This window comes from Aethalodelphis obliquidens, unplaced genomic scaffold (assembly GCF_003676395.1).
Source record: "Aethalodelphis obliquidens isolate GAN/ISIS:26980383/991018 unplaced genomic scaffold, ASM367639v1 scaffold1, whole genome shotgun sequence".
Lineage (NCBI taxonomy): Eukaryota > Metazoa > Chordata > Mammalia > Artiodactyla > Delphinidae > Aethalodelphis > Aethalodelphis obliquidens.
This window is the reverse complement of record NW_020837945.1, coordinates 70,172,601-70,185,233: the sequence shown is the minus strand read 5'-3', so window position 1 is coordinate 70,185,233 and position 12,633 is coordinate 70,172,601. Positions and strand designations below refer to the sequence as shown.

General features: G+C 44.0%; 1 protein-coding gene across 5 annotated transcripts in view; it reads left to right on the top strand.

Annotated features, from left to right (window-relative positions):
• Positions 1–54: 54 nt before the first annotated feature.
• Positions 55–12,633, top strand: part of MUC13 (mucin 13, cell surface associated) — a 31,495-nt gene continuing 18,916 nt past the window's right edge. For 2 of the 5 annotated variants that reach the window (XR_003432891.1, XM_027106946.1), the window contains exons 1-3: positions 3,597–3,704; positions 4,662–4,768; positions 8,204–8,259. Coding sequence is in view for 2 of the 5 variants with exons in the window: in XM_027106946.1 (XP_026962747.1) it covers positions 4,685–4,768; positions 8,204–8,259 (140 nt within the window). In the remaining 3 variants the exon portion in view is untranslated. Of the gene's footprint in view, positions 143–3,581; positions 3,705–4,661; positions 4,769–8,203; positions 8,260–10,090; positions 10,252–12,633 lie in introns of those variants that run through there. The other 3 variants (XM_027106939.1, XM_027106953.1, XM_027106960.1) reach the window with 3 other exon arrangements.

The following is a 12,633-nucleotide window of genomic DNA, read 5'->3' as shown; positions in this document are numbered from 1 at the left end:
CCTACCAGCCCCGCGAGCGCTCCTGCTTCTACCGCAGGCCCTACGGCCCCTACCAGCCCCGCGAGCGCTCCTGCTTCTACCACAGACCCTACGACTCCTACCACCAAAACGAGTACACCTACTCCCTCCACAAATACCCCAGGTAAGATCAATTCCCTCCAAGCTTCTCACTGAGGAGTCACAGTATTTTGGAGGATGGTAGGTAAGTTTGTTCTACCAGAGTAGGGAAGTGCGTATGAAGAGACCCAAGGTGTCCTTGGATATGAACCCCTGGAATTAAAATGTCTGGGTTGCACAGGCTAATAGTAATGGCAGACATGCTAAAAGATTACCTGTTCCATTCTCCTTTCCTCAAGTTGTTTGCCAGATGTGGAATATTTTTATGAACTTGGACTTTAAAAAGCTACTTTTCCAGTTTCCCTCTCCCTAGTAGATTTTTGCAAATAGTTTCAGCTTCTCTGAGGTCAGGTGCAAATAAGCACTGACTCTCCAGCCCCACTGGTCTAGATCCCTGGTCTACTGAAGGAAAGAGTCACTTCTATCCTGATTCCTCATCAAATGTTATGGAAAAATTATGACATTACAAAGGTAGCTGATCACAATTTAGAATTTGAGCTAATACATGGAATTTGAGCCTGAGAGATTAAAAGGCCAAACAACAGCAGTACTCAAACAGTCCTGGACATGACCAGAGCCGTGGTCCAAAGGACAGATATTTGGGGCTGCTATCTAAGAGATGATGATTGACCTCAAGCCCAAGTTATTGAAACAGAAAGCACTTGCCTCATTTCCCAAAGTTTAGAGCAGGGGTCAGTAAACTTTATCAGTGAAGGCAAACTAATAAATGTTTCAGGTTTTGTGGGCCATGATAAGGTCTCTCTTACAACTACTCCACTCTGCCATTTTAGCATCAAAGCAGCCATGGACAATATACAAATGAATGTGCCTGATTGTGTATCAATAAAACTTTATTTACAAAAACAGAGGACTGGCCAGCATTGGCTCACAAGTCATAGTTTGCCAACCCCTGGTCTTAAAGAATCCTCAAACCTAGGCTTAAAGGGTCTAGATAAACCCTGTTATTCTCAGTTAGGGAAACTGAGGCCCAGTGAGGACAGCAACTTACCCAGGGTCAAAGAGCAAGTTGATGTTTCCCTATATTTACTTCTTTTGTCTTCCCCAGTGTTCTGCAATAGATCTAAGAAATGGATGATTAAGCAAATGGAACCAGAGCCTGTATCAAAACCTGGCTCCCAATCTTCTTTCATGTTTTCAGGGGCCGCTCTGAAGGCTAGGTCAACAGGGACACAGCTACACAATCAGTTCTCCTGCAGTCAGGAAAGGGAGCTTTTTTCTCTTTTTTTCTTTTTTTTTTGCGGTACATGGGCCTCTCACTGCCGTGGCCTCTCCCGTTGCGGAGCACAGGCTCCAGACACGCAGGCTCAGCGGCCATGGCTCACGGGCCCAGCCACTCCACAGCACATGGGATCTTCCCCGCCCGGGGCACGAACCCGTGTCCCCTGCATCGGCAGGCGGACTCTCATCCACTGCACCACCAGGGAAGCCCGAAAGGGAGCTTTTTAAAGCTGTTTCTGCTTCCCCAGACACTCTCTCAGAGTAAGGCAGTCTTCTTGTGTTCTGGCCCTACACTAACTACGGGGCATGGGCCAAATCACTTCTCTCTTGGCTTCAGCATACGCACTGATTGAACTAAATAGCCACCAAAATCCTTTTCCCACTGTAACATCCTGTGATTTTATTCCTGGCACACAGACAAACTAACAAGTCTGTCCTCTATTGCCAGGGAGAAAGCACACCAGGAGTTACATGAGCAGTATATCCAGAATGGAGCTGCGCTCAGTTTCTTCCCCAGGATTTGCCAAATCATCCTTGCAATGTGGCTGAGGCCTTTTAAAAAGCCATTTACTTTACTTAGAATAGTGGTTTACACCTTCTCAGAGAGGCGACCCTTACTGTTGTCTATGAGGTACTGCACTACGCCTCCTGTGTCCCAGGTAGCCTGCTTTTTTCACTCTTATAAAACTATTTTTCAATAGACTTTGCTTTTAGAGCAGTCTTAGATTCACAGCAAAAGCAAAAGGAAGATAGAGTTCGCATGTTTCCCTACCCCCACAGCTGCATAGCCTCCCTTATTATCAACTTTCCTCACCAGAGGGTACATTTGTGACAACTGATGAATCTATATTGACCCATGATAATCACCCCAAGTCCAGTTTACATGAGGGTTTACTGTTGGTGTTGTATATTCTGTAGGTTTGGATAAACATATAATGACATGTCTCCATCATTATGGTATCATAAAGACTAACTTCACCTTCCTAACAATCTACTGTACTCTGCCCATTCATCCCTTCCTCCCTGCTAACCCCTGGCAACCCCTGATCTTTTTACTGTCGCCATAGTTTAGCCTTTTTCAGAACGTCACGTAGCTGGAATCACAGTATGTGGCGTTTTCAGATTAGCTTCTTTTATTTAGTAATATGCATTTAAGATTCCTCCATGTCAATTTTCAAGGCCTGAACACTGAATAATATTCCATTGTCTGGCTGTAGCAGTTTGTTTATCCGCTCACCTACTGAAGGACATCTTGGTTGCTTCCGGGTTTTGGCAGTCATGAAGAAAACGGCTATAAGTATTCGTTGGCAGGGTTTTGAGTGGGTATAAGTTGATAAATAATAAGTGAATACTCAGCATTTACACTGAGTAAATACTAAAGCATGCACTTGTGGGGTCATATGGTTACGAGTATGTTTGGTTCTGTAAGAAGCTGCCTGCCTGTCTTCTAAAGTGGCCGCACCATTTTACACTCCCAACCAGTATCAGAGCTCCTCACCAGTACTGTTTTATTTATTTTTTATAAAAGTCAATAAGGCCCACAGTTATGGAAAAAGAAGCTTAAATGGGGCAAAAGTATATGCAGTAAAAACTAAATCTCCCTCCTATCCTAGACCCCTAGGACCCAGACCCCAGGTCATCCACTCAGAAAGCCAGAGAGTAGAATGACCGTTCATCACTTCCTCTTAGAATCATCACTGAGTTAGTCCATACTGTTCCCTTACTCTCCCTTGCCTTTCCTCATGGGTCTGTATACCATGTATGCTAACCAGAATACAATATCTAGTTTCTTTGGGGAGCTTTTGGCCTGGTCTTCCCTGTAAGTCAATTATTCACATCTTCAAAAAAAAATACGATGCTTTCTCTAAAATGGTTTTGGAGAGTTCTACCTAGTGTTAGAGAACCAGACATCAAGGTTCTGGAGGATCCTTGAGGTCCAAAGGATTTCTTTACTCCTTGGAGTTAGAAGACTGCTGTCTCTGTCTGAGCAGACTCTTACCCACCAACCTCTGACCTTTACTGTTGACAAGCGCTTGGCTCTAGAATTTTAGCAACAAACTTCCTAGAAACATAAGAAAATATGTATTTGTTTCAGCTGTTCTAAGGGTGTGCCCTGGAGTAACACAGCCAAGGAATAGAAAGCGCCCAGGAGATTTAAAAGTATGTTTCTTGGTGTTATTTGTTGTTATCCTATGGATTTTTAATCTCTTTCTACTGTATCTCAGGTTCCAGAAGCCCTTGCCAAGAGAATCCCTGTAAGGGTGATTCTTCATGTGTTAATCTGCATGATAGACGGTTTTGCCTGTGTTCAGAAGGGTATTACTATAACTCTAGTACATGCGAGAAAGGTGAGTTACAAAGGATGGATCATGGAGAACTGTACCTCAGACCTAAGTGGAGTAGAAAACTTAAAATAATGGCAAAAAGAGCTTCCAGAATACTAAAGTTAGAGGAAAATTTGGAGGCAACAAAGACCAGCCAAGTAGAAAAAATGCTTCCTGTCTTTATCTCCATGGAACCTAGTGGGAAAGGAAATAGACATTCAGATTTGTGAGCTAGTCCTAGAGGTACGGGAGTAGATGGGTCCCTTCACTTAAACTGTTCAAGGGAACGGTGCCACGGGGTCAAAATGAGAATGATAGATGTCGGAGTCCCTGGAAAAGTACACAGGCTGCATAAATACAAAGTGGTGCTATTACATGGGGACACTGATGCAGAATAAGGTGATTTCCTAAAACCACAGAGTCAGACGAACCAGGAACCTGGTCTCTGACCTTGGTTAGTTCTCTGTCATAGGATTTGCTTGTTCTATAACAGCAAACCCTATTTTTGGAGACTTGAGAGCCTCTCAGCTCTGGAAATGAACTTTAAGAGCAAATCGACCCTATACTTTTTTGGTTATATCAGCTGGGCGCTATGAAAGTCCAAGGCTGTTTCCTGAGTTCCATGTTTTTGTCTGTTTTATGAATGAGAAATATCCCTCCTTGCCAGAACAGACCAACTGTACAGGAAATGAATGCATTGTGTTGGCCACAGAAATTAGAGATATCCCCAAAGCCAAAAGACTGTTCCTGTTTTTAGCACTAATACTCTCATTTCTGGGGATCCACTCTAAGTAAATGACTCCATATGTAGAAAGGTTTGTGCACGAAGATGTTCTTTGCAACTGTTTTTTTCCCTCTTAAATAATTAAAAGCACTGAAAACAAAAAATGACTGCATCAATGAAGGAAAGATGTATTTCATAGAATATTATGTAGCATTCTTTACATTAAATATCACAGAGAGATTCTGCTTGAATTTCAGGAAAGATATTCCCTGGTACGATTATGGCCAATATATCACCTACATCTGACTTAGAAGATAGAAATTCTGTGGCCTATCAGGAATTATACTTTAACATTACTAGATTTGTAAGTATTTTCCAAACATCCTTCCTCTCTAAATATTCTTTATTCTAACACTGACTTGTAGAGTGTAGACTGGTATTCGGGTGGTACATGCTGGTACAGCTGTACCGGTGGATCAAGCAGTGAAATGCATGCTTATTGGTTTGTAAACAGTAGCTGTTCCAAACTCCTGGGGGCCACTGCTTCCTGGTTGCCCAGGCTCCTCCTCTGGGCCCCTGGGTACTCACCGTCATCCTGCACCTGGAGGGGTAACATCTGGCACAGCAGAGGGCTTTTAGAAGCCACCTCCAGCCATGCCGTACTCATTCATGCAGAAATATTCTTAAATATTTTTAAGTGGACAGAGAAATGTAATGCTGTTTTAAAATAAATTCCTTCCATAGAATTGAAGAGAAAAAAAATTAAAGATGATTTTTTTTTTCCTTTTTACAATCAAATTTGCATACTCTTCTGGCTTTTTTAATGTCTGGAAGAGGAACTCCATCTGAATTATATGTTACTTCTTTTTCCCATTGTCAAAAATGTCAAAATGAACAACAGCTTCATTTCATTTTGATTCTTGTGAGTGTGTCGACATGAAAGAGATGGAGATCTCTATTCTGGAACCACAGATGTCAGACCTGGAAGGTCTTAGAGAGGGTGTCCAGCCAGTGTTTCTCAAAATTTAGTTTTGAAGGGAAAAATGTTAGCTTGGAAATATGTCTTAGAACTCTAGGTGGAGAAACACTTTATTTTTAATTTTTTTTAACATCTTTATTGGAGTATAATTGCTTTACCGTGGTGTGTTAGTTTCTGCTTTATAACAAAGTGAACCAGCTATACATATACATATATCCCCGTATCTCCTCCCTCTTGCATCTCCCTCCCTCCCACCCTCCCTATCCCACTGCTCTAGTGCTATGCAGCTGCTTCCCACTAGCTATCTATTTTAATTTTGGTAGTATATATAAGTCCATGCCACTCTCTCAATTCGTCCCAGCTTACCCTTCCCCCTTCCCCCTTCCCATGTCCTCAAGTCCATTCTCTACGTCTGCGTCTTTATTCCTGTCCTGCCCCTAGGCTCGTCAGAACAATTTTTTCTTTTTAGATTCCATATATATGTGTTAGCAGACGGTATTTGTTTTTCTCTTTCTGACTTCCTTCACTCTGTATGACAGTCTCTAGGTCCATCCACCTCACTACAGATAACTCAATTTCGTTTCTTTTCATGGCTGAGTAATATTCCATTGTATATATGTGCCACATCTTCTTTATTCATTCATCTGTTGATGGACACTTAGGTTGCTTCCATGTCCTGGCTATTGTAAATAGAGCTGCAATGAACATTGTGGTACATGATTCTTTTGGAATTATGGTCTTCTCAGGGTATATGGCCAGTAGTGGGATTGCTGGGTCGTATGGGTAGTTCTATTTTTAGTTTTTTAAGGAACCTGCATATTGTTCTCCATAGTGGCTGTACCAATTCACATTCCCACCAACAGTGCAAGAGGGTTCTCTTGGAGAAACACTTTAAAAAACTAACGTCTTAATGGGGGCCCAGGAAGCACAGTGGCCATGAAAATGGACCAGAAAGTACAGAATAACAGTCAAGGATCAGGAAGGCTAAGTAACTGACCGAAGGACACCCAGCTGATGAGTGAGGACGGGGGATTTGAACCCAGATCTGCCTGACCTCAGGGCTGCTGCTTCTTCCCTGCTGGCTCTGTTGTGCAATGAGGTCTGGGCAGGCCTGTTAGCATGGTTCCTGCCCTCCTGCCCAGTCCTGCAGCCCTTCAGACTGAGAGGTGTATATCTGCAAATCCTCAAAGGGTGACCTGATAGAAGAAAAAAAATGGAAGACCTTTTTCCTATGCTGATGCTAATTTTGCAATCTTATTTTTGGGATTAAGAAAATTAAAAGTGCAAAAAGTGGTCAGTAGGGGAGCTGGATAGAACCTTGGAGGTCATCCAGTGAACCTGTTCCTAAGTAGATTCCCAGGGCCCTGATGGTTTACAGAAATACCAGCTCTTCCTGATATGTAAAAGAATTAAAAGGAATATGGACATATTCTGGATATAAGGTTGCCCAGACTAACTAGAGCATCAAATGTATTTGAATTTGACTAGAATGAAAGAGAAATGATTTAACATCTTTTTAAATGACATTGGTTGCCATGATTTTTTTAAATGTGGGGTCCCCATGGGAGAAAAATAATAAAATTCTTGGATTATATAATAAAAAAATTTGCACCAACCCAGTTCAACATTCATGTAATAAATATGGAGATGGGGTCCAAAGAGAGGAAGACATGTCCAAGGTCATGTCTTTCACAGTTAAGTCATTCAGTCATCGGTCAACTGGTGTTTGTTGAGTATTTCCTAGGGATTGCCCTGCGCTGAGTGCTATGGAATAGGCATGGGGATGGGCAGGTGGCAGGCGGTAGGGGGGTGTCATAAGAAAGAGAAAACGAACCCCATTCTTGGCATCAAAGAACTTATGTTCTAATTGAGACCCCCATCCTACCTCCACCTCACCCCTGCTAGAGGTCCCAGCTTAATCTCTGGCCACTTGTTAACAAGTATCTAGAATTGTCTCTGCTCTTGGAACGCAACTCAGGCCTAAGAAGATCTACCTGTGCTGGAGCCCCTTCCAGCTCACAAAGCCATGTATCATATATTCTATCTCACTTTCTACGCATGATAGCCCTATGTGGTGGGAATTACTGCTATCTCAAATTTTCCAATGAGAAAGTGAGGTTCAAAGCAGTTAAATTTTGCAAAAGCTAAGCGGAGAAATTTGGCACCTCAGCCTGCTGCCTTCTGAGGCACACTGCTTCTGAGCATTGGTGTGGGCTGCTCCTTCTTCCACTTCCTGGCCCTGCACTACCTACTGAAATGCTTTACAGCCCATCTCCTCTATGAAGCCCTCTCTGGTTCTCTGCGACTAGATGAGAGTTTCTTTGAACCTCCACGGTAGATTCTACTCTCTCTGTCACTTACCTCTCTCAACTTCATGGTGTAACCTCTTATTTGATCAGAAGCTGGGTCTGCCCATCTTGGTAATGTCTATGTCTCAGGCATGATGCCTTGGTAAGGTAGGCATTTAAGTCTTCCTTAGGTAAACTGATGAGTGTATAAAGCATGCATATATGTAAGTCTAACAGTAACTTTGAAAAGACAAAACAAGTCAGTCACGTTATTTTTAAGAGTATTGATTTGGCTGGGTGCTTCAGGTTTCCATCTTTTTCCTGGGTGGCTCTGAATTATATCAGAATCTTCCTATGTTACAGCAAAAATTACTGAAATACCTTTCAGTAGAGCGCATGGAAAGAACAAATAATTTGTTGTGTTATAGTTACATAAATGAGTTTAGAAATGGATTTATGTTAAAACCTAGATGTAATATCACTTTCCCCCTCTCTTTGTAGTTGTTCTTAATTCTGTTCTTTTTCTCCACAGTTTGAAAAGGCATTTGACAGTTTTGATTACGGGCAGACTGTAATTGGTAAATTAAGGTAAGTTTGCTGTGGACTGATGGGGTACTTTGGAAGCAGGTTGTGTTTGCCTAACTTCTGTGTTCTCTTGCATACCCCATGTGGCACTGAGGCCCTAGGATGGCTAGTCACAGGTCAAGAAGAGATGATTAGTCTGAGTACCACAGAGGGCCCTGCCTCTGACGTCACATTGACCCTGGCCTGGGTGGGCAGGGTGTAACCTGGGGATAGCAAGATGCTGCCTGTGATTGGCTACTCAGCAACTTGCCCACATAGCCCAGGGCATCACCTGGTTCTCTTTGTTTGGTTTGATGCTTTGGCTACAAATCACACCTGGTCAATCCCTGGAATGTGCATTCCAGGGGGTCAGGAGGAGAATGAATGGCTCACGGCCATCTCTTCCCTCATAGGGGGGAATGAGGCAGACAGGAAGACCCCAGTCATGCACCTGGCTACTGCAGGGCCTGTCGTGAGCTCTTTCTACAGTAAGAACGAGAATGCAGTGAGCATAGCAACGTGCAGTGAGCAGGGTTGCATGCTCTTTGGGAACCCAAAGGGGCGGAGGATTCTCAAGAAGTTAGTGATTCCATCTTGGCCTCCTCTGAAGCGTATCGATACATGAGTGCTACAGGCTGAGGAAAGAATGCTCTAAGGCAGGGGTCCCCAACCCCGGAGGGCGGCACAGCAGGAGGTGAGCAACAAGCGAGCAGATCTTCATCTGCCGCTCCCCACGGCTCCCCACGGCTCCCCACGGCTCCCCATGGCTCCCCATCGCTCGAATTACTGTCTGAACCATCCCCGCCCCTATTGGTGGAAAAATTGTCTTCCATGAAACCGGTCCCTGGCGCCAAAAACGCTGGGGACCACTGCTCTAAGGTGAACAGAACCATGCAGAAAAAGCAGCTTTAATGTATTTATATTTTATGGTTTTACTATTGCATCTATCTTTATAAACTTTGTCAAGTCCTTTGTGGAAAAACATACTATATATATTTAGATATGTGAATTCAGAGAAGACCTCCTAAAAGTGGTGAGTTTTGATCTTGGCGGTGAGCAAGGTGCACATGTGATGGGTAGCCAGAAGGCTGGCAGGCAGCTTAATGGGAGGCACGGTGCAAGCAGCAGGCAGAGAGGCTGGGCCCCAGCACACAGGCTGGAAGCTGGAGGTACAGCAGACTCCTGAAGGTCTATGCATTGTTGAAGGACATTAGGTTTGATTTAGGGGACAACAGGGAGCTCATGCATCAGGATGACTGGATAAAAACAGGAACAATGAGGTGTAAATCTATGCTTGGATCCCTGCCTTGGCACATTATTGCTGTGTGACTGGGTAGGCATTTTAACCTCTCTGAACTTTTGTTGCCTCATCTCTATAACTGGGATAATCTGATCAACCTCCCCAGAACCCTGGGAGGAGTAAATGAGATACCTTTGGAAAGATTCCCTGTGCAAAGTGCCTGGCACATAGTCAGTTTCAACAAGTTAGTTCCCCTTCTGTTTCCCTTCCAGAATATGGGACCCTGCAAGTATGATGGAGAGCTGGTCCCACAGAGTCACTTGGGGAAACTGTGGCACTCCTTCCGTTCTTAAGGAGTTACTGGAAGGGGAGTTTTGGAGGCAACCCCTTACCTGTGAGCTCAGTGTCCTGACAGGAGCGACTCCCCCAGCAAGGGGGCCATGGCAGGCAAATAGACCTCAGTCTCACCTCAGAAGGCATTTCTTAGGCTCCATACCAGTGCTCTCTCCTCTGAATCCCCAAGCTCTTTATTTACTGTCCAAATGTTGGAATTGGAAGGATCCTCAGAATTTCTCTAACACTCAAATCTCTCTTTGGACAGAGGAGGACACTCAGGCTGAGGGAAGCTGGGACTGGTCTTGGACCACAAAAGATGGTGGCTATCCTGGGTCTAGATCTCCGGGCTCTTAACTCAGAGGCTAGTGCTCTAGTCATTTATACTACACGTTTTTGTCACTTAAGAACACGACCGCTCCATCATTTCCTTGAACTGTTCTGTAAGTGTCATGTCTTGTCTCCTGAATTGGAGAGTATGCTAGCAGGTTCTTTAAATGAATGCATTATGGATGGCATTTCTTTCCTAGCCCCGCTGCAAAATTATACCATAGATCTCTGGTCATCTTTCAACAGATAAAGAAAGCTTGTATCAAGTACCCCTTTCTCACTGCCCTATACCTTCCACTGTCACCTCCAAATCCCATCATGAACCAATCATGATAAGAAATGTTAAATTAGAACTCTGAAGCCCATTTTGCTTTTGGACTCCCTTTTGAGGTGATCATTCCTAAAAACAGAATTTGGTTCATGTTTTGGATTTTCTGGATTGTTCTGCAGAACCCACATGGCTGTGAACATTTTCTAAGTAGGCTGGCTATGTTTTCAAGCTTCTCTATTTCTTCAAAAGTCAGAAAGGAGTATAGGAAAACAATTGGACAGGAAAATATATATCCTGAGTCTTAAAAACACACAGCCACAAATCAGAGAGGGAAGAAGTTTTTATTGTTGTTGTTGTTGTTTGTTTTTTGGCGCTTTTTTGGTCACAGACGTTCCTTTTAATAGTGAAAGACTGAAAATAACCTCAGTATCATGATAGGAGGTTGATTAAGTACATTATGATACATGCATGGGATGGAATATTATGCAGCCATTTCAAATGATGTACACATTTTAAATGATGACAGGAAAATATTCACAACATACTGAAAAATGAAAATGTACGCTAAAAAGAAGCATGCATAAAGGATTTTACCTTGCAAAAATAAAATATATGCATGAAAAAAGACTGGTAATATTTAGAATCAGAAAAACAATTATTTAAAAATAAGAGTAATATATGCTTACTGTAAAAAATTTGGAAAAAACAAAATATGAATAGAAGACAAAAAAATCACCGACGGTCTCTCAACTCAGGGATATTTATGCATTTTGGTATATTTCCTTCTACTCTTTTTTTTTAAAATAAATTTTTATTTATTTTTTTTGGCTGCATTGGGTCTTCGTTGCTGCACATGGGCTTTCTCTAGTTGCGGCGAGCAGGGGCTACTCTTTGTTGCGGTGCGTGAGCTTCTCACTGCAGTGGCTTCTCTTGCTGCAGAGCATGGGCTCTAGTCGTGTGGGCTTCAGTAGTTGTGGCTCACGGGCTCTAGAGCGCAGGCTCAGTAGTTGTGGCACACGGGCTTAGTTGCTCCACAGCATGTGGGATCTTCCCGGACCAGGGCTCGAACCCGTGTCCCCTGCATTGGCAGGCAGATTCTTAACCACTGTGCTACCAGGGAAGTCCCTTTCCTTCTATCTCCATTTCTGTGAAACTGCTTCATCTGGGAGGGCCCGAGGGATCACTCCAGGATCACTGAAGCTGGTCCCCAACAGTGTAGCCATGGAGAAAAGGAAGAGCATGGCAGCAAACACAGGGACGGCAGGAGATAGCTGGACAGCCAGGTAGCGGCATTCGAAGGCGAAGAAGAGTGTACACATCCCCAGGATGAGGAAGAGGGTCAAATAGAAGATGCCCTTTTGCCGGGCCATCATCACGCGGCCATCACAACAGAAGATGTTCCTGCCTAGGAGTTTCTCCCATTTCCGTGTCACCTTCTTTCTCACCACCATCATAGACATGATTGGAATTCCTGGTCCGAAATGGGTTTTGTGATTACAAGAGGGAAGAAACAAAAGCTGAGCCCAGCTTTGAAATCACGTTGCTTGCTATTGCTGCCGCTGGGTCAAACATCATCAGAAGTCCAGTTTCTAGCCCTGGAAAACAACCTTCTCCTGATAAACGGGCCCAGCGAGAGAAGAGAGACCAGGAAGGGGAGTCGGGCCTGAACCCCGGAAACTGAACTCAGCGGGGAACCGAGGCCAGGAAGTGCACTGTCCCGGGGGACCGCGTTGGCCGCCCGAGGTGGCAGTGCCTTCTCCCCAGCCCGGAGGCTGCCTCCTCCTGACAAGGGGGCCCAGTGGTCGGGGACCTAAACCAGCTGTGGCAACCACCCACCGCTGGGCGAATGGCAGGAAGAAGTTTTTTAAAGTCCTTTTTTTTCTCTCTCAGTGGTTGTATCACTTGATTCTTTTTTGGATAATGAAAGAATTAGAACTTGGTACAGCTGATCTCAGGGCCCCAAGTTGCAGCGCTGATTAGAGAGATTCTTATGATGTCTTGCTTGTAGCAAGCACTTAGTATCTGGTGATGTGATTTGGTATTATATTCTGATGCTTCTCACCGCCCCATCCCTCCTTGGGATCAGTTCTCCTCTGGGTCAGGTGTGCCCAGGTCCAATCACACACACACACACACACACACACACACACACACACACACACACACTTTGAAGCTGACTTCTCGCTTCCTGGGCCCTTTCTTGGAATGATCCAGACTCTGTATG